The sequence below is a fragment of the Salvelinus sp. IW2-2015 genome, linkage group LG26 (assembly GCF_002910315.2).
Source record: "Salvelinus sp. IW2-2015 linkage group LG26, ASM291031v2, whole genome shotgun sequence".
Lineage (NCBI taxonomy): Eukaryota > Metazoa > Chordata > Actinopteri > Salmoniformes > Salmonidae > Salvelinus > Salvelinus sp. IW2-2015.
The window spans coordinates 8,639,019-8,659,528 of record NC_036866.1 but is presented as its reverse complement, the minus strand read 5'-3'; the positions used below and the strand labels follow the sequence as shown (position 1 = coordinate 8,659,528).

Below are 20,510 nucleotides of genomic sequence, written 5' to 3'. Positions count from 1 at the left end.
AATAAGAGTATCCAAGTATCTCCGAGGAGACATAGCCTTGACTGCATAGGAAAATCTTCCTAATAGAATATCTGTGCTAACGTATGGATATGTTTCATGGGTGCAAGTGCATCCAGTATTATTTTTGGTGTGCTGAATGGGGCAAAAACCTGGCTCGTCTGACCCCAAGACAAATATTCTACTTGCTACTAGCCAAAATGTCAATAATAATAGGAACATACTGTACCTATGTGGCAGTGTTTATTAAGGTAGACTCAGCAATATGACGTAGATGCAGAAAGTAAACAGCATATTAGGTCAATTTCCTTCAACAACCCCGAGGCTCAACTTCTCCGCTGTTTCAGTCCCGTGGCTTTTAAGCTMTAACACTGTGAAGCGAACACGTGCGCTTGCGCAGATACTGTGTGTGACCGTGTGAGAGTGAAGTCTTGCATCTCGCTCATCTCAATATCTGCGGTGTTGCTCGTTGCAATGCCATGACTTAAATGCTCTCTCGCTCTCTTTAACACACACACGCACACACATGCTGTAATGCGTATTTAAGGGCGGTTGAATTACACAATTCATTTTTAGATACTTTAGGATGATTTGGTCATGAAGCACGAAAATGCTAAATATCTAAGGTAAGGAAACCAATGTAATTTTGGTGAACCATRCCTTTAATGCCTATGCATTAATTKATTGTTATGATTTTTAGTATTTTTTTTCTAGGCCTTTCCCACTACTTTTCCAACTTTGAACAGGGAGGGGGTGAGMCAATGGATTGCTTGCTGATCACAATTGCGCATGTGCTAACAGTCAGCACGATCAAGAGTAGCAGCCTTAATGCTGAGCAACATTTAATGGAAAAATGTGAATAACACGTGAACATCGCAGTTCAAATATAACCCGTTTTTTCGTATCGTTGTGGGATTTTCCTTTTTTTCTCCCAAGTAATAAGAAATTGCTTTCATTGATAACTACCGCACTGCGCAGTGACGGTTGGGGGAAGTTCACAATTGGAGTAGCTACCCCAGACGCCGGCGGAGTGTCTTTTACATCAAGCGCTGTAAAAAGCTACTTCAGAGCAGACCATCCACATTTGCGTGTTTTCACATCTTTAGGGACAGACATCATACATTCCTTATAGTGGGGAAGTCATTGAAAAACATAAATATTTTTCTTCTTGTTTCAAAAATGGCCGCAGCAATGGTGGAAATGGACGGAAGTATAATGGAGGGTGTGAGTATTTCACACGATTAAAATACACTTTCTACTACATATTTTYTCAACATGATTTGACATTGAACTTAGAATATGTCTTTACTATGTATATTATGTTTTGTCCTCTTTTAGGGCGGGCAAATTTTGAGAGTATCTGCCGCACTGAGTTGCATCAACGGCGCTTCCATCAGAATAAACAAAATTCGCGCAGGTAGAGGTACACCAGGATTAAGGTATTCATTTCCTAAATCCATGTCATGATATTGTAGAGTATGTAGCTGGCTAGACGACAACAAAAGCCACATGTCATCCTACTAATATAAGAAAGCTTCATTCGAGTTGCAGTCTATAGCCCTGGGGCAATCGCCGGCGTCTCCAGACAGAAGTTTAGTTCATCAGAAAACAAAGCAAAGTTGGTTTAAAGGACTTTTATTTTCCAAGCAGATAGAGCGTCAACTTTAATCTCTGACAATTAATTGTTTTACAGCCCATGGTCTATAACTTGTCTTATCTTTTGTTTCATATTTAYTGGCAGATGCCCACCCTCATAGCTACATTTTTCATGTGATCCTTTGTTGGGAATGTGCAAGCACATGGCAGTTGACTTATTTCTATCACAACTGAACTAGAAAACTTTTCCCTCATTGCCTTGTGTTATTCAGCGCAGATAATATCATAGCCTACATATTGTCATTATTCAATTGAAATAGCTAAGTCCTTTTCCTTTCATTGTTAACCCCTTGCCCCCCTTCCCCTTTTCACTACTAGACCACAGCATCTGTCAGGGTTGGAGTTGGTGAGGGACATTTGTTGTGGAAATCTTGAGGGAGGCTCAGTGGGATCMACAGAAGTCACACTCACCCCTGGGAAAATAAAAGCTGGGAATCACACCGCAGACCCACAAACGGCAGGGTAAATCATGTTAGGCTGCACCACTGTTATTCCTGACGGCACACATTCAATGGGAGTATGGGACAGACATTTTTTGGTTCCTAATCTCAGACAATAATTATTTTAATTTTATTTATTTAACTAGGCAAGTCAGTTAAGAACAAATTKTTATTTACAATGCAMGGCTAGGAACAGTGGGTWAACAGCCTTGTTCAGGGGTGGAARGACAGATTTTTACCTTGTCAGCTCGYGGATTCGATCTAGCAACCTTTCGGTTACTGGCCCAATGCTCTAAACACTAGGCTACCTGCCGCCACAAAGAAAGACAGAGCTGTGGATGGCTATCCAAATGCACTTGTTAAAAACCTTGTTACTATCAAGCTGACATGATACTTGATACCCATATAAACATTGCCCAAAACTATGTAGAGTTTGACAATTTCACAAAATAGCAGGAAAAAATACATTTTGCCCCAGACGATACAATACTGTGTCAATTTTTTTATCGAAATTCATTTTGTGTATAACGATGGGGATAATTACATTTGGGAGTATGGAACCCCCTGTTAATCTCCTGGCAGATAGCCTAGCTTTTAAGGGCGTTGGGCCAGTAACCAAAAGATCACTGGTTTGAATCCCCTGAGCCGGCAAGGTGGAGAAATCTGCCGTTCTGCCCTTGAGCAAGGCAGCTCCCTGGGTACCTATGATGTCGATTTTTAAGGCAGCCCCCTGCAGCTCTCTGATTCAGAGGGTTTGGGTTTATTTTGGTTGAATGCATTTAGTTGTACAACTGACTAGGTTCCCTATCTTTACCTTCCCTATCTACCTATCTTTACCTTCCCTACCTTTACCTTCCCTATCTATTTCATACTTCTATCTTGCTCTGTTCCAGGAGTGTGGGGCTGCTGCTGCAGGTCTCTCTACCCTGTGCCCTGTACGCTGATGGCCCCTCTGAGCTCTGTCTGAAGGGGGGCACCAACGCGGACATGGCCCCGCAGATTGACTACACCATCAAGGTATGGCTTACCTTAACCTGTGTTGGTAGAGGTACCAGTGGTTGTATTTTATTTTATTTAACTAGGCAAGTCAGTTAAGAACAAATTCTTATTTTCAATGACGGCCAAGGAACAGTGGGTTAACTGCCTTGTTCAGGGGAAGAACGACAGATTTTTACCTTATCAGCTCGGGGATTCGATCTTGCAACCTTTCGGGTACTAGTCCAACGCTCTAACCACMAGGCTACCCTGCCGTAATGTGGGTTGTGTTCCTGGGAAATCATGAATTTTAGTTCTCTCAAATTCTTAAATACCTTGTCTATAGATAGGCCCGAAGATGGATTGCTTGGTTTATGACTGTCACTAAACATCCTCTTATTTGCCATCTATTTATTTTTAAGTTAGTTTCTTTGTGTTACCGTTATATGTACTCTTAAAGTCAGTTTTACGTTTTCCTCCAGGTATTCAAGCCCATTGTGGAGAAGTTTGGTGTACATTTCAACTGTGACTTGAGAATGAGGTTAGTATCGTCCCCCCTGTTAGATTAGTGTTGGTGTAAAAAATACTGCCTGGTCCCCAAAATATGACCATGCATGTTCTTGTCTTGAATAGGGGCTACTACCCCAAAGGCGGAGGTGAGGTGGTGGCTAAGGTTAGCCCAGTGAGCGAGCTGAGCCCTGTCAACATGACCGAACGAGGAACCATCTCCAAGATCTATGGAAGGTCCTTTGTTGCTGGGGTTTTACCCTATAAGGTACCATACCAAGCAATGGCTTTGGGTTAGAGTTGCCGATGCATTTTARTTTAAGTTACTGTTATACAGTGCCTATAGAAAGTACACACCAGCTTGAACTTTTTTCACATCTTGTTGCGTTACAAAGTGGGATTTAAGAATATTTAATTGTACTTTTTTGTAATTGATCTACACAAAATACTCCATAATGTCAAAGTGAAAAGAGAATTCTACTCATTTTCTCTCCACAGCAGTGTGGAGAGCCTCCGTGACACAGAAGAGCAGTCTTGGTTGAGTGACCAGTCTTGAAGTCTGACTGGTTATCAGAGTTGATCAGAGAAAGTGTTTTGTAAAGATATWAAAAAAYAWGGYWRRWKKYGMCTGTAGTTTTTGACGTCAGATGAGTCAAGTGTTGTTTTTTTGAGGGGAGCGACTCCTGACGTTTTGAAGTCAAGAGTGGACCCCTCCATTGTTGAGGACAGGGAGAAGGTCTCCAGAGATGTTCTAGGGGAGGGGATCAAGCGGGCAGGTTGTTGGGCGGTCAGACCTCACTAGTCGCAGGATTTCATCTGGAGAGAGAGGTCACGGCGTAGGGTAGTTCTGTGTGAGTGGGACCAGTTGACTCAATAGGCTGAGTGAATGACTAGCGGATGTCGTCACCCTTCTTTTCAAAGTGGCTGACAAAGTTGTCCGGGGAGGGGGTGGAGGATTAAGGAGGGAGGAGAAGGTGGAAAAGAGTTCCCTAGGGTTAGAGGCAGAAGCTTGAAATTTATAGTGATAGAAAGTGGCTTTAGCGGCAGATACAGAGGAAGAGAGGGTACAAATCTGTCGTTCTGCCCCTGAGCAATACAGTTAACCCACTCTTCCTAGGACGCCGAAGACGTGAATGTCGATTTAAGGCAGCCCCCCGCACCTCTCTGATTCCGAGGGTTAAATGCGTGAGACACATTTCAGTTGAAGGCATTCAATTGTACAACTGATGAGGTATCACCCTTTCCCTTAGAGGAGGGAGTGAAAGTATGATAGGTCCTCCGGAAGTTTAGTTTCTCTCCATTTTCACTCAGCTGCCCGCAACCCTGTTCTGTAAGCTCGCAATGAGTCACTCAGCCACGTAGTGGGAGGGCCGAGCCGGCCGGGAGGATAGGGGACAGTGCGAGTCATAGGATGCGGAAAGGGAGGGGAGAGTAGGGTCGACGAGGCAGAATCAGGAGACAGGAAGAAGAAGGATTACATTTTTTTTACTCGTTTTTTCTCCCCAATTTCATGGTATCCAATTGGTAGTAGTTAGTCTTGTCTCATCGCTGCAACTCCCTTACGGACTCGGGAGAGGCGATGGTCGAGAGCCATGCGTCCTCCGAAACACATCCCAACCTAGCCGTACTGCTTCTTGACACAATGCACATCCAACCCGGAAGCCAGCCGCACCAGTGTGTCGGAGGAAACACCGTACACCTGGCGACCTGGTCAGCGTGTACTGCGCCCGGCCCGCCACAGGAGTCGCTAGTGCGCGATGAGACAAGGATATCCCTGCCCGGCCAAACCCCCCTAACCCGGACGATGCTGGGCCAATTGTGCGTCTCCCCATGGACCTCCAGAATCACCAGAATCTCTGGTGGCGCAGCTAGCACTGAGATACAGTGCCTTAGACCACTGCCCCACCCGGGAGGCCCAAAGCAGGATTTAATAGAAGGGAGAGATGATAGGAGAGAGTAGTGGGAGAGCGACAATTGCGACTGTGCATGACCATCTGGGTAGGGGCTGAGTAGCTAGGGTTTGAGGAAATGGAGACAGAAAAGGAAGAAAAGTAGTGATCAGAGACCCGGAGGGGGGATGTAGTGAGATTAGTAGGCAAACAGRCTCTAGTAAAGATGAGTTCAAGCGTATTGCCTGCCTTGTGAGTTGGAGGGGATTGGGAAATGGTGCGGTCAAGGGGAAAGAGAGAGTTGGAAAGAAATTAATCGAAGACAGAAGTCGGGAGGTTGAAGTCGCCAAGTACGAAGAGCGGTGAGCCATCGTCAGGAAATTAGCTTATCAAGGTGTCAAGCTCATTCCACAATACAGGTGTGCAAAGCTCTTATGAGACTTACCCAAGAAGACTCCCATCTGTAGTCGCTGCCAAAGGTTTTTTCAACATGTATTGACTCAAGGGGGTGAATACATATCTAATCAAAGTATATTAGTTTTATTTTTCATTAATCGTTAAATGTTTTACTAAATCTTCCACTTTGACATTACAGATTACAATGTGTGGATCGCTAACACATNTAATTGATCTACACAAAATACTCCATAATGTGAAAGTGAAAAGAGAATTCTACTCATTTTACTTTTACTTTTTTTTTTTTTTGGCAAACTGGCTTAACAAATCACAAGTTATATGGACTCACCATGAGGCCATTAGGGATTTTAAAACTGCTACAGTTCAATGGCTATGATGGGAGAAAACAACCGAGGAAGAAAAAAACACTGCAAAGGAATGCTATTTTTGGCCTAAATGCAAAGCCTTATGTTTGGGGGCAAATCCAATACATCACTGAGTAACTGCCTCTTTATTTTCAAGCATGGTGGTGGCTGCATCATGGTATGGGTATGCTTGACATCGGCAAAGACTGGTCAGTTTTTCAGGATGAAAAGAAACAGGACTGAGCTAAGCCAGTGTTTCCCGCACTCGGTCCTCAGGACCCAAAGGGGTAGGGTACACGTTTTGTTTTTTGCCCCAACACTGCACAGCTGATTTAAGTGATCAAAGCTTGATGATTAGTTGATTGTTTGAATCATCTGTGTAGTGCTTGGGCAAAAACCAAAACGTGAACCCTTTGGTGTACAGATGACCGAGTTTGGGAAATGCTGAGCTAAGCACAGGCAAAATCCAAGAGAACCTGCTTCAGTCTGCTTTACACCAGACACTGGGAAAGGAATTCATCTTTTAGCGGGACAATAACCTACAACATAAAGCCAAATCTAGACTGGAGTTGCTTACCAAAAAGACTGAATGTTCCTGAGTGGCTAAGTTACAGTTTTGACTTAAATCTGCTTGGAAGTCTATGGCAAGACTTTTGTGAAGTGCTGGTTCAGGAAAGTTGTTTTATTGTATTATTAAAAACAAGGTATTTGGTATTTATTAGGATCCCCATTAGCTCTTGCAAAAGCAGCAGCTACTCTTCCTGGGGTCCACACAAAACATGAAACAATACAGAACATCATTAGACAAGAACAGCTCAAGGACAGAAATACATACATTTTAAAAAAGGCACACGTAAAAAGGAGAAGGGTTATTTAAGATACTCATTGAAGACGTAGGGTTTCAGCTGCTTTTGGAAGATGTGCAGGAACTCTGCTGTTCTAGCTTCAGGGGAAGCTGCTTCTACCATTGGGGTGCAAGGAGAGGAGCTTGGACTAGACTTAGCGGAAGCTGCCCCCCTGTAGGGGTGGTTGGGCCAAGAGACCAGAGGTGGCAGTACGGAGTTGGGGTGTAGGGTTTGAGCGTAGCCTGAAGGTAGGGAAGGGCAGGTCCTCTTGCTGCTCTGTATGCAAGCACCATGGTCTTGTAGTGGATGCGAGCTTCGACTGGATGCCAGTGGAGATTGCAGCGAAGCGGGATGACATACAAGACCTTGAAAAACAGGTGGGCTGCAGCATTCTAGATAAGTTGCAGCGGTTTGATGACACAAGAGGGGAGCCCAGGCAACAGCGAGTTGCAGTAATCCAGATGGGAGATGACAAGCGCCTGGATTAGGACCTGCGCTGCTTCCTGTGTGAGGTAGGTTCATACTCTACAGATGTTGTCGAGATTTGAGCGGGCAGGTCTTTCCCGGGAGTAAGAGCGGGGTGTGATGGGGAAGGAGGAAAGTATTTGAGTGTCATCCGCATAGCACTGATAGGAGATACCATGTGAAGATATGACGGAGCCGAGTGACTTGGTGTATAGAGAGAAGTGGCCTAGAACCGAGCCCTGGGGACACCAGTTGTGAGAGTATGTGGTGCAGACACAGATCCTCTCCACGTCACCTGGTAGGAGCGGCCTGCCAGGTAGGATGCAATCCAAGAGACACCCAGCCCTGAGAGGTGAAGAGGAGGAGGAGGAGGCGGCAGGTAGCCTAGTGGTTAGAGCATTGGACCAGCAACCGGAAGGTTGCAAGATCGAATCCCCGAGCTGACAAGGTAAAAATCTGTTCTGCCCCTGAACAAGGCAGTTAACCCTAGGCTGTCATTGAAAATAAGATTTTGTTCTTAACTGACTTGCCTAGTTAAATAATGATGTTTTAAAAAAGGATCTGATGGTTCACGGTGTCGAAGGCAGTGGCTAGATCTCGGAGGATGAGAACAGAGGAGAGAGAGAGAGAGAGTAAGCTTTGGCAGTGTGGAGAGCCTCCGTGACACAGAAGAGCAGTCTTGGTTGAGTGACCAGTCTTGAAGTCTGACTGGTTATCAGAGTTGATCAGAGAAAGTGTTTTGTAAAGATATWAAAAAAYAWGGYWRRWKKYGMCTGTAGTTTTTGACGTCAGATGAGTCAAGTGTTGTTTTTTTGAGGGGAGCGACTCCTGACGTTTTGAAGTCAAGAGTGGACCCCTCCATTGTTGAGGACAGGGAGAAGGTCTCCAGAGATGTTCTAGGGGAGGGGATCAAGCGGGCAGGTTGTTGGGCGGTCAGACCTCACTAGTCGCAGGATTTCATCTGGAGAGAGAGGTCACGGCGTAGGGTAGTTCTGTGTGAGTGGGACCAGTTGACTCAATAGGCTGAGTGAATGACTAGCGGATGTCGTCAKCCTTCTTTTCAAAGTGGCTGACAAAGTTGTCCGGGGAGGGGGTGGAGGATTAAGGAGGGAGGAGAAGGTGGAAAAGAGTTCCCTAGGGTTAGAGGCAGAAGCTTGAAATTTATAGTGATAGAAAGTGGCTTTAGCGGCAGATACAGAGGAAGAGAGGGTACAAATCTGTCGTTCTGCCCCTGAGCAATACAGTTAACCCACTCTTCCTAGGACGCCGAAGACGTGAATGTCGATTTAAGGCAGCCCCCCGCACCTCTCTGATTCCGAGGGTTAAATGCGTGAGACACATTTCAGTTGAAGGCATTCAATTGTACAACTGATGAGGTATCACCCTTTCCCTTAGAGGAGGGAGTGAAAGTATGATAGGTCCTCCGGAAGTTTAGTTTCTCTCCATTTTCACTCAGCTGCCCGCAACCCTGTTCTGTAAGCTCGCAATGAGTCACTCAGCCACGTAGTGGGAGGGCCGAGCCGGCCGGGAGGATAGGGGACAGTGCGAGTCATAGGATGCGGAAAGGGAGGGGAGAGTAGGGTCGACGAGGCAGAATCAGGAGACAGGAAGAAGAAGGATTACATTTTTTTTACTCGTTTTTTCTCCCCAATTTCATGGTATCCAATTGGTAGTAGTTAGTCTTGTCTCATCGCTGCAACTCCCTTACGGACTCGGGAGAGGCGATGGTCGAGAGCCATGCGTCCTCCGAAACACATCCCAACCTAGCCGRACTGCTTCTTGACACAATGCACATCCAACCCGGAAGCCAGCCGCACCAGTGTGTCGGAGGAAACACCGTACACCTGGCGACCTGGTCAGCGTGTACTGCGCCCGGCCCGCCACAGGAGTCGCTAGTGCGCGATGAGACAAGGATATCCCTGCCCGGCCAAACCCCCCTAACCCGGACGATGCTGGGCCAATTGTGCGTCTCCCCATGGACCTCCAGAATCACCCGAATCTCTGGTGGCACAGCTAGCACTGAGATACAGTGCCTTAGACCACTGCGCCACCCGGGAGGCCCAAAGCAGGATTTAATAGAAGGGAGAGATGATAGGAGAGAGTAGTGGGAGAGCGACAATTGCGACGGTGCATGACCATCTGGGTAGGGGCTGAGTAGCTAGGGTTTGAGGAAATGGAGACAGAAAAGGAAGAAAAGTAGTGATCAGAGACCCGGAGGGGGGATGTAGTGAGATTAGTAGGCAAACAGRCTCTAGTAAAGATGAGTTCAAGCGTATTGCCTGCCTTGTGAGTTGGAGGGGATTGGGAAATGGTGCGGTCAAGGGGAAAGAGAGAGTTGGAAAGAAATTAATCGAAGACAGAAGTCGGGAGGTTGAAGTCGCCAAGTACGAAGAGCGGTGAGCCATCGTCAGGAAATTAGCTTATCAAGGTGTCAAGCTCATTCCACAATACAGGTGTGCAAAGCTCTTATGAGACTTACCCAAGAAGACTCCCATCTGTAGTCGCTGCCAAAGGTTTTTTCAACATGTATTGACTCAAGGGGGTGAATACATATCTAATCAAAGTATATTAGTTTTATTTTTCATTAATCGTTAAATGTTTTACTAAATCTTCCACTTTGACATTACAGATTACAATGTGTGGATCGCTAACACATAAAAAAAAAAAGAAATCCCTTTTAATCCCACTTTGTAATGCAACAAAATGTGTAAAAAGTCCACGGGCAGTAGACATAAATAAAATTGTAGTAGTCACATGCGCTGAATACAACTTACAGTGAAATGCTTACTTATGAGCCCCTAACCAACAAAGCAGTTTAAAAAAATGTAAGTAACAAGTAATTAAAGAGCAACGGTAAAATAACGAGACTATACAGGGGGGTACGGTAAAGAGTCAATGGGCGGGGGCACCGGTTAGTCGAGGTAATTGAGGTAAGATGTACATGTAGGTTGAGTTATCATCTATGAATAGCCACTTCAATAACAGAGTAGCAGTGGTGTAAGGGGGGCAATGCAATGCAAAAGTCTGGGTAGGCATGTGATTAGCTGTTCAGGAGTCTTATGGCTTGGGGATAGAAGCTGTTTAGAAGCCTTTGGATCTAGACTTGGCGCTCCGGTACCGCTTGCCGTGCGGTAGCAGAGAGAAAGTCTATAACTAGGGTGCCTGGAGTCTTTGACAATTTTTTAGGGCCTTCCTCTGACAGCGCCTGGTATATAGGTCCTGGATGGCAGGAAGCTTGGCCCCAGTGATGTACTGGGCTGTACGCACTACCCTCTGTAGTACCTTGCGTTGGAGACTGAGCAGTTGCCATACCAGGCAGGCAGTGATGCAACCAGTCAGGATGCTCTTGATGGTGCAGCTGTAGAACCCTTTGAGGACCCATTCCAAATCTTTTTAGTCTCCTGAGGGGAATAGGTTTTGTCGTGCCCTCTTCACGACTGTCTTGTTGTGCTTGGACCTTGTTAGTTTGTTGGTGATGTGCCACCAGGGAACTTGAAGCTCTCAACCTCCTCCACTACAGCCCTTCGATGAAAATGGGGTATGCCCGGTACTTTTTTCCTGTAATCCGCAATCCTCTCCTTTTGTCTTGATCATGGTGAGGGAGAGGATGTTGTTCAGACACCACATGGCCAGGTCTCTGACATCGGCGAACTTAACGATTGGAGTCGTGCCTGGCCATACAGTCATGAGTGAACAGGGAGTACAGGYGGGGACTGAGCACGCACCCCTGAGGGGCCCCTGTGTTGAGGATCAGCGTGGCGGATGTGTTGTTACCTACCCTTACTACCTGGGGGCGGACCATCAGGAAGTTCCTGATCCAGTTGCAGAGGGAGGTATTTAGTCCTAGGGTTCTTAGCTTAGTGATGATCATTGAGGGAGGGCACTATGGTGTTGAACGCTGAGCTGTAGTCAATGAATAGCATTCTTACATTGGTGTTCCTTTTGTCCAGGTGGGAAAGGGCAGTGTGGAGTGCAATAGAGATTGCATCATCTGTGGATCTGTCAGCGCTGTATGCAAATGATGTGAGTGCTTTGTGTCGGTCGTCATTTAGGCAGGTTACCTTAGTGTTCTTGGGCACAGGGACTATGGTGGTCTGCTTAAAACATGTTGGTATTACAGACTCAGACAGGGAGAAGTTGAAAATGTCAGTGAAGACACTTGCCAGTTGGTCAGCGCATGCTCGCAGTACACGTCCTGGTTATCCGTCTGGWCCTGCGGCCATGTGAATGTTGACCTGTTTTAAAGGTCCTACTTACATTGGCTGCGGATAGCGTGATCACACAGTCTTCCGGAACAGCTGGTGCGCTCATGCATGTTTCAGTGTTATTTGTTATTTGCTTCGAAGCGAGCATAGAAGTAGTTTAGCTCGTGTCACTGGGCAGCTCTCGGCTGTGCTTCCCTTTATCGTCTGTAATGGTTTGCAAGCCCTGCCACATCCGACGAGCATCAGAGTACGATTCAATCTTAGTCCTGTATTGGCGCTTTGCCTGTTTGATGGTTTGTCGGAGGCCATAGCGGGATTTCTTATAAGCTTCCGGGTTAGAGTCCCGCTCCTTGAAAGCGGCAGCTCTAGCCTTTAGCTCAMTGCGGATGTTGCCTGTAATCCATGGCTTCTGGTTGGGGTATGTACGTACGGTCACTGTGGGGATGATGTGATTGATGCACTTATTGATGAAGCCAATGACTGAATGTGGTAATCTAGTCACTGGTGCTTCCTGCTTTAATTTTTGCTTGTATGTAGGAATCAGGAGGATAGAATTATGGTCAGATTTGCCAAATTGAGGGTGATTTTAAGTTTCCCTGTATTCAATTCCCCGGCCAAGAATGGCGGCGCCGCCTCTGGGGGAGCATTTTACTGTTTGCTTATGGTGGAATACAGCTCATTGAGTGCGGTCTTAGTGCCAGCATCAGTCTGTGGTGGTATGTAGACAGCTACGAAAAATTCAGATAAACTCTTGGTAGATCGTGTAGTCTACAGCTTATCAAGAGATACTCTAACTCTGGCGAGCAAAACCTTGAGACTTCCTTAGATATCGTGCACCGGCTCTTGTTTACAAAAAAACATAGTCCGCCTCCCCTTGTCTTAACAGACGCCGCTGTTCTATCCTGCCAGTACAGCGTATAACCAGCCAGCTGTATGTTGATAATGTTGTCATTCAGCCACAACTCCGTGAAGCATAAGATTTTACAGTTTTGAATGTCCCGTTGGTAGTTTAATCTTCCGTGTAGGTCATAGATTTTATTGTCCAAAGATTGCACGTTTGCTAGCAGAATGGAAGGCAGTGAGGGTTTATTAGTTTGCCTACGAATTCTCAGAAGGCAGCCTGCCTTCCGGCCCGTTTTTCTCCGCCTTCTCTTCATGCAAATGACGGGGATCTGGGCCTGTTCCCGGTAAAGCAGTATGACATTCACCTCGGACTCGTTAAAAGGGAAAAAGGATCCTGCCAGTTCGTGGTGAGTAATCGCAGTTCTGATGTCCAGAAGTTTTTTTTCAGTCATAAGAGACGGTAGCAGCAACATTATGTACAAAATAAGTAAAAAAAATATAAGTTCCAAACAACGCAAAGAAACTAACAGAAAAAACACAATCTGTGCCTGTGTATGAAAGAGATTCTGTGTACTATGTCATATGTGCACAACGTCATTGCTCTCCGGCTGTCTCGCTGCTGTGTCCACTGAGCTATTGGGCCCGCCCTGCAACCTCATTGGTTAACGCTGGGCAGGCCTTTTGGTAGCTGTCACTCAAATGCGAGGGGCTGAAGCTCTTTGGGTATAAGTCAAATTCCTAGGGGGCTGGCCCACATGGGATGGAAATGTAGGGAAAATGGCACAGCTTCAAGAAAACGTTTCTTTCAAACTAGTGATTTCGTGGCTAATTGAGGTAAGACATTATGCTTACAATTGACTCATTCACCCCTCTCCCCTCTAACTATTTCTGAGGTTGTTGCTGTAAWTGAGAATGTGTTCTCCGTCAACGTACTTGGTAAAATAAGGGTAAAATAAAAAATCTTAATGTATGAGCTACACATTGACACATCCAGCCCAAAGAGGGAGGTAGTCACCAAAATACCGGAGCATGTCTTTAATGTATACTGTAGTGATTACTTTTAGCCCTACCTACATGTACATATTACCTCAACTACCATGTACCCCAGCACATTGACTCGGTACCGGTACTCCTTGTATAATCTTTTCACGGTGAAGTCTACACTTGTTGTATACGGCGCATGTGACAAATAAAGTAACATTTACATTTTGCTTATTCCACTTGTGTACAGTTTCCTGTCCATCTGCTACCCCTTTGMACTTAAATGCACATGATAACATGAAGTAGTTTCTGAGATCAGATTTGAGTGAGCTCAAATACTCCTTTTCCTCCAGCTTGCCAAGGACATGGCAACGACGGCAACAAGAGTTATCAGGCGAGAGATAAAGGACCTTTACATCAACATCCAYACACTGCAGGAGAAGGACATGGCCTGTGGAAGCGGCAACGGCATCATGTGAGCGTATTTACATGACATTAACCATTTCATTATCACTCAAATGTATTTATAAAGCCKTTTTTACATCGGCAGATGTCACAAAGTGCTTATACAGAAACCCAGCCTAAACTCCAAACCGCAAGCAATGCAGATGTAGAAGCATTGTAGCTAGGAAAAACTTCTTAGAAAGGCAGGAACCTAGGAAGAAACCTAMAGGAACCAGGCTCTGAGGGGTCCTCTTCTGGCTGTGCTGGGTGGAGATTATAAGAGTTCATGGCCATTAAGGCCAGATCGTTCAAGAAGTTCAAACGTTCATAGATGACCAGCAGGGTCAAATAATAATCAGTGGTTGTAGAGGGTGCAACAGGTCAGTACCTCAGGAGTAAATGTCTGTTGGCTTTGAGGTCGAGACAGCAGATGGGGTAGGAAGAGGGAGGGTCGAAACAGCAGGTCTGGGACAAAGTAGCACCTCTGGTGAACAGGTCAGGTTTTCCATCGCCACAGAAACTGGATCAGAGGCACAACCAGGTAGTTTAGGGACAGCCAGGAGTCATCAGTCCAGATGGTCCTCCGGGAGGGGAGTGATGGGAGAATTAGAGGGACACCAGATAAAACTGTTAAAAGATGTCTATACCTGTATGACCTCAGTAAACCTGGATCAGTCACAATCAATGGTAATGTTTTCTGTGAAGATCTTTGTCAAAACAGTTGCACTAGTGGAGGATATTGGGTGTCATCTGAACATGCTTCATWGGTAGTGACGTGACTATCGTGATGGTTATTTTATCAAATCGGTTAACTTTAATAATTACGTGATTAAATTAATAATGTAACAATTAYCTCATTAGCAATCTTGGGGCACCACAATGTTTGTTTCATGAGTTACCGTTTCCCGAATTAACTAAAGAATATCAGAATATATTGTAGAATTAGTCATCCATTAATAATAATTATTACCTCATATCAGTCTTTCTGAACGTCGTTGACTTAAAATCTGCATGAACCCTAGTCTAAATGTTTCAGTGATACACACATTGGCTTAATTATTTACTAACTAAATAATCAAACAGAATTAAATAAACACACACACGATAGATTATATGTTGATTACTAACATAATGTAATGGAAAGTCCCTAGTGGACTAACCTGATATGACAGCTTGGTACACAATGAAAAGGGAGGGGCATGTAAGGAGAAGGAGAGACAGTCAATTTATTGTACATACATGTGGAAGCTATGCTCGTGGGAATATGAAGACTTTGCACATGAACGACCGCTCATTTGAAAATAKTTGCAATGTMTATATATATTTACGCTTGTATGTCTCTGTTGAAATCGCCCGGTCCATCTATTGGGAGTCGTTCGACAGAAGTCTCTGGTTTGTCCACCAGAGGTCACAATGTCCTTTGTATTTGTTTTGTCTTTCTTTGTTTTGGAAGTGTTCGTTAGAATGGATACATCAAAGGTACACAATGGTCGTTTGCTGAGATCTCCCTCGTGTCTTTGCTCAAAGTTCTAGACTACATTACCCAGCTGTAGACTGAGAATGTTTGGTATAGTCTTCGCCTTCACTTGTCGAGAGTTTGAGAGGGTCTTYAAGTTTTAGACCATTTGTCACGTATTCAGCTCGCGCTGCACGTATACTGGGCTAGTAGTTTTAAACGCRCGTAGCAACCCGGCAATGTACTGGTGTATATTTAAATRGCAACCATTTCAATGTGTAGCCACCGCTCCACGTTTTCTGGTCTACTGTAAATTTCATTAGGAGTCCTTTTATGCACTCGCCTTGAAAGGCGTGGTTACTGACTTGGCAAAAAGTTTTTATATAAAAACTAATTTTAGAAGGCTACAATCACGTTTCATCTTCTCACAAATAGTTTCATATTTAATCATCTAAGTTGTACAACATTTAGATGTAAACCTGACCCTGTGACTGCGTACACTTTCAGAGATAGTTATTTAGTTATACRGTCCTTAACTTCTTACGGAACATCCGGTGAAATTGCAGAGCGCGAAATTCAAAATACAAATTTCGTAATATTAAACATTCATGAAAATACAAGTTTCTTAAATCGTTTAAAAGCTTAACTTCTTGTTAATCCAGCCGCTTTGTCAGATTTCAGAAAGGCTTTACGGCGAAAGCATACCATGCGATTATCTGAGGACAGCYCCCKACGTACAAAAGCATTACAAACATTTTCCAAACAAGCAGAGGTGTCACGAAAGTCAGAAATAGCGATAAAATAAATCACTTACCTTTGAAGATCTTCCTCTGTTCGCAATCCCAAGGGTCCCAGCTACATAACCACTGGACGTTTTGTTCGATAAAGTCCTTCTTTATATCCCKAAAAAGTATTTAGTTGGCGCGCTTGATTCAGTAATCCACCGGTTTCCCTCGTTCAAAATGCATACAAATGAATCCCAAAAGTTACCAATAAACATTGTCCAAACAAGTCAAACAATGTTTCTAARCAATCCTCAGGTACCCTAATATGTAAATAAATTATCAAATTTAAGARGGAGAATAGTATGTTCATTACCGGAGATAAATAACGAAGTGCGCGCCCTCATCCACGCACGCCACAATACTACAGCCAAAATGGGAGCCACCTAGAACAACTACAAATTCTAGCTAATTTTTCAAAAAACAAGCCTGAAACTCTTTCTAAAGACTGTTGACATCTAGGAACTGCAATCTGGGAGGTATTCATTTTTACATTTTAGTCATTTAGCAGACACTCTTATCCAGAGCTCTTATTCCTTTGATTTTCCCATAGACAGGCATTTTAAATGGTGTCACCGCAACAACAAAAAAATCATATCAGTTCTGTTATACTCACAGGCATTATTTTAACAGTTTTAGAAACTTTTGAGTGTTTTCTATCCAATACTACCAATTGTATGCATATCCTAGCTTCTGGGTGTGAGTAACAGGCAGTTTACTTTGGGCACCTCAGTCATCCAAACTTCCGAGTACTGCCCCCTATCCCTAAGAAGTTATTAACCGGCTGTTAAAGTCCTAGAACCCTCCCCCTTCCTCTCTGGTGGGAGAGGGAGAGGGTGGGAGGGTTTATCTTTGATCCTCACCCAGGAGGGAAAGTCATGACKGTAGACTGATGGCTTGCATAATGTTTTGTGTCCCTAGTTTGGTGGATAGACAATAGAGAAGGTTACTTTCAACAGAACTGCCATGGGTTGTCTGTCATCTTAAATGCTATCCACCTCTACCACATTTTTTTATATGGTGTTTCTATTCTCCCCAGAATCATCGCAGAGTCTTCCACAGGCTGTATTTTTGCAGGGTCAGCMCTTGGCAAGAAAGGTGAGAAATCCATTGTTCTTGTGCTAGTTTGTTCTATGAAGTGAAGTGTACGGACCAATATGTACCACTAGTGGGCAACGTTCTACAAAGAAAGACATGCTAGGCAATGTTATGATGTGAAACTGTATATAAGCTTGGATGGTGAGTAAAGTTGTGCTTCAACATAAGCATTGCTAAAGCCATACAAGGTAAGCGGTCAACAGCAGAGAATAGGGAAATATTGTTGGCTAATGTTTTCAAATTGCTATCATATGCATCTGTAGGTTGTTTTTTTATGTTGTGACCGTTACATGAAGAACACAGTTTGTTCTATTGGGGGCAGAGTTAGGAAAGTGTATGTATCTGAATGATTTAAATATCCAACCCAGCTCTATCCAATGACCTGGTTTGCACCTCCCCTGTGACTCTCTGGCACCATCTCGCACAACGATAACCTCTGGGCCAGTATTCTCAAATCTTCTAAGAGTAAGACATCTGTTGATTTGGAGTCAGTTTTGCTTTTTAGYTCATAATATGATTGGATTATTCTTGGGAGYCCTGATCCTAGATCAGCACTTCTGCTCTTAGACACTACAGATACGGGCCCAGATAAAATAATTGGGGGGAAATTATATCAAATGCTGACCGGATTGGCTGTCTAACGCTGGTCCCCCAATGTCTCAGGTGTGTACCCAGACAAAGTGGGCTTCGAGGCTGCAGAGATGCTGCTCAGGAATATAAGGCACAACGGCTGTGTGGACGAGTTTCTGCAGGACCAGGTTAGCAATGAACCACGCACACACACAGGGGTATTTCACAAAGCAAGCTTAGGTGTCCTCCTGTAAGTAATCTAGAATCATTGTAATTAACGTGTACTTCAAATTCAAGTTAAGAATAGGTGCTTGACACCACACCTCCTTGCCTCACTGTCCATCTCACAGCAGCCACTTGAACTTACTCTATTTGGAGTCAGCTGCTGAACTCTTTTCTTTCACTCTCTGGCAGCTCATCCTTTTCATGGCATTGGCGAACGGCATCTCCAGAATCCGCACTGGCCCAGTCACCCTACACACAAAGACTGCGATCCATGTGGCAGAACAGCTCACGCAGGTGGGTKCAAAACACATTTTAATTGATTTCCAAAGACTCAATTGATGGGAAAATGAGTACTCAGTGCATGGTTTTATAAAGTGAACTTTTTTGTATCAAATTCTTTCCTTATTCCCAGGCCAAGTTTACAGTGACCAAGGCAGATGACGAGAATGCCAGCAATGACACCTACATCATCGAGTGCCAAGGAGTGGGTGTCACCAACCCTCATTTCTAGCCACGCCCATGTGTCTAACCGCCCCTTTTATGTTGTCTCCACCTGCAGCCGTGGATAGAAGAGGCACTGGAGACACTACTGTGATGTCACCTAACGGTCGGATGCTGCTTCTATTTATATTAGGATTTATTATGGCCCTCGTGGCACGATATTCAAGCAAATGAATTATTGGTTTACAAACGCACAGCCACATGATAGTTGGTCATCGTTGTCCGTTCCCCCTATTGCATTAACTGTCATTACCCTCGTAGCTTGTATAACTCAGGGTATTAATGCCTTACACTGTTATAATAAAAACATTAGATTTCTGTGTAGAAGGGGTGTACGTTTCAGCAGTCTGTTGAAGCGCCTCAGTGCATACAGGCTTTTATGGCAAAAAAAACATTGTTCATCGTCTCTGTCCCTAGTTTATCATTGTAGTTACATTTTGCTTCATACAGGGAGGATTTCTGTATTTTGAAAGATATGTATTGATGAKAAGCAAAACATTTTGGGGCTATGACAACAATGGACTAATGAAACAAATACCAATGTGTTGTTTTTGGGTGGAGTTTTCCTTTAAATCAATTGTTTCACTTATTAGATTTTTTTTTGGTGCATTGTTTGTCACTCAGGTAATGCAGATTAGACTGCAGAGTTGTGTTGACTGCTGTATTAGTCAGATAATGTTTAAAAGACAATTTGGAGATTTTGTTTTCCACCTTGTTTTGAGAAAATATGAATAAAATACCTTATTTTTYCCTTCTCTGAACAAGAGATGATCTTGAGTAAAGGATTTCTGACAGATCATGGATTAATTCAGATATCTTCTCACCCCCAGAAATGTATAGCTGGATGTCTGTCATCACTCATAGCCCCTTCATAGCATTAAAAAAGTAAATCCATGTCTTTACATATCATGGTAGTGATTCAAACTGTTTTAGTACAGAATACTATTTAATTCCAGTGAATGACTCGTTCCAGGAATCTTAGATGTGATGAAGAGTACATAGCCATAGCATGGAGTTGCTTGTCTGATAGTTATTAGCTATCTAGCTGACCCAGCTTGATAGCATGGTCATGTTATACTTGCCAACAAATGATTCACCAACCAGAACCTTTGCTTTTTGCCATTACAACTGTTGAGGTGCTTAGTGATCTTATTCCAGATCATTAGCAGAAATAGCTGCAGGGTTGTCTGACTGGAAAGCATGCAGTCAGACACCTTGAGCATTTCACTGTACTTGTGCATGTGACAACTTGAAGTCTTCAGGAGTGAAGTGTAGACCTGTGAAAAACCTTATGTAACTTCTCTCAGCAAAGCTGACTTTTTTTTATCCCGTCTGCAACTACTTGACAACTTTTTCGACAAGCTCTCCAAGTAATGAGAAGGTAAACTATGGTATGTTTTAGCTTTGCTTGTTGAGTGGTTATGAAAGTGGTGAATGTGTYAGGGCTTGAGGGTTGACTGCAAGGCTTGTTGCTTAGCTATTTTTGTGGCCTATTCCAATTATCTTCACTCACCACCAAATGTGTAGACATCTCAGTGGAGAAGTTGTGAACATTGAGCTTTTTTTCTATCTCCAGTTATTCACAACTGTAATCTTCGCGTGTTGCTYATAGTCACAAACTTCCTAATTTTACGCTATTGTTTTAGATTGAAACTAATATTGTTTTTATTGGTAGCTCAGTCACTGAATTGTATACAGATTTTACAGTACATACATAAAACTACAAATTCTCATGAATAAAAACATAGTCCTAAAGTACTACACCCATAATAGKACCACTATATAAACTTTAGGCTGCTTTGTCTATTTCAGGGACACCCCAGGTCCTGGCTATGTACTCACGGCAGGGGATATTGTGTAATCTTATCAG

General features: G+C 44.0%; 1 protein-coding gene across 3 annotated transcripts; it reads left to right on the top strand.

Moving 5' to 3' along the window:
• Nucleotides 1-503: 503 nt before the first annotated feature.
• rtca (RNA 3'-terminal phosphate cyclase) lies at nucleotides 504-19,185 on the top strand. Of its 3 annotated transcripts, XM_023971190.2 has the most exons (12): nucleotides 541-623; nucleotides 1,187-1,221; nucleotides 1,336-1,436; nucleotides 1,972-2,115; nucleotides 2,987-3,110; nucleotides 3,551-3,609; nucleotides 3,702-3,843; nucleotides 13,918-14,039; nucleotides 17,286-17,344; nucleotides 18,008-18,102; nucleotides 18,329-18,433; nucleotides 18,552-19,185. In XM_023971190.2, the coding sequence occupies exons 2-12, from the start codon at nucleotides 1,189-1,191 to the stop codon at nucleotides 18,648-18,650; spliced, it is 1,083 nt and encodes a 360-aa protein (XP_023826958.1). In that variant the 5' UTR covers nucleotides 541-623; nucleotides 1,187-1,188; the 3' UTR covers nucleotides 18,651-19,185. The 3 variants fall into 3 exon arrangements, with proteins under 3 accessions (XP_023826959.1, XP_023826958.1, XP_023826957.1); XM_023971189.2 differs by lacking the exon at nucleotides 541-623 and having other exon boundaries at nucleotides 796-1,221; XM_023971191.2 differs by lacking the exons at nucleotides 1,187-1,221; nucleotides 1,336-1,436 and having other exon boundaries at nucleotides 504-623.
• The last annotated feature ends 1,325 nt before the right edge of the window (nucleotides 19,186-20,510 follow it).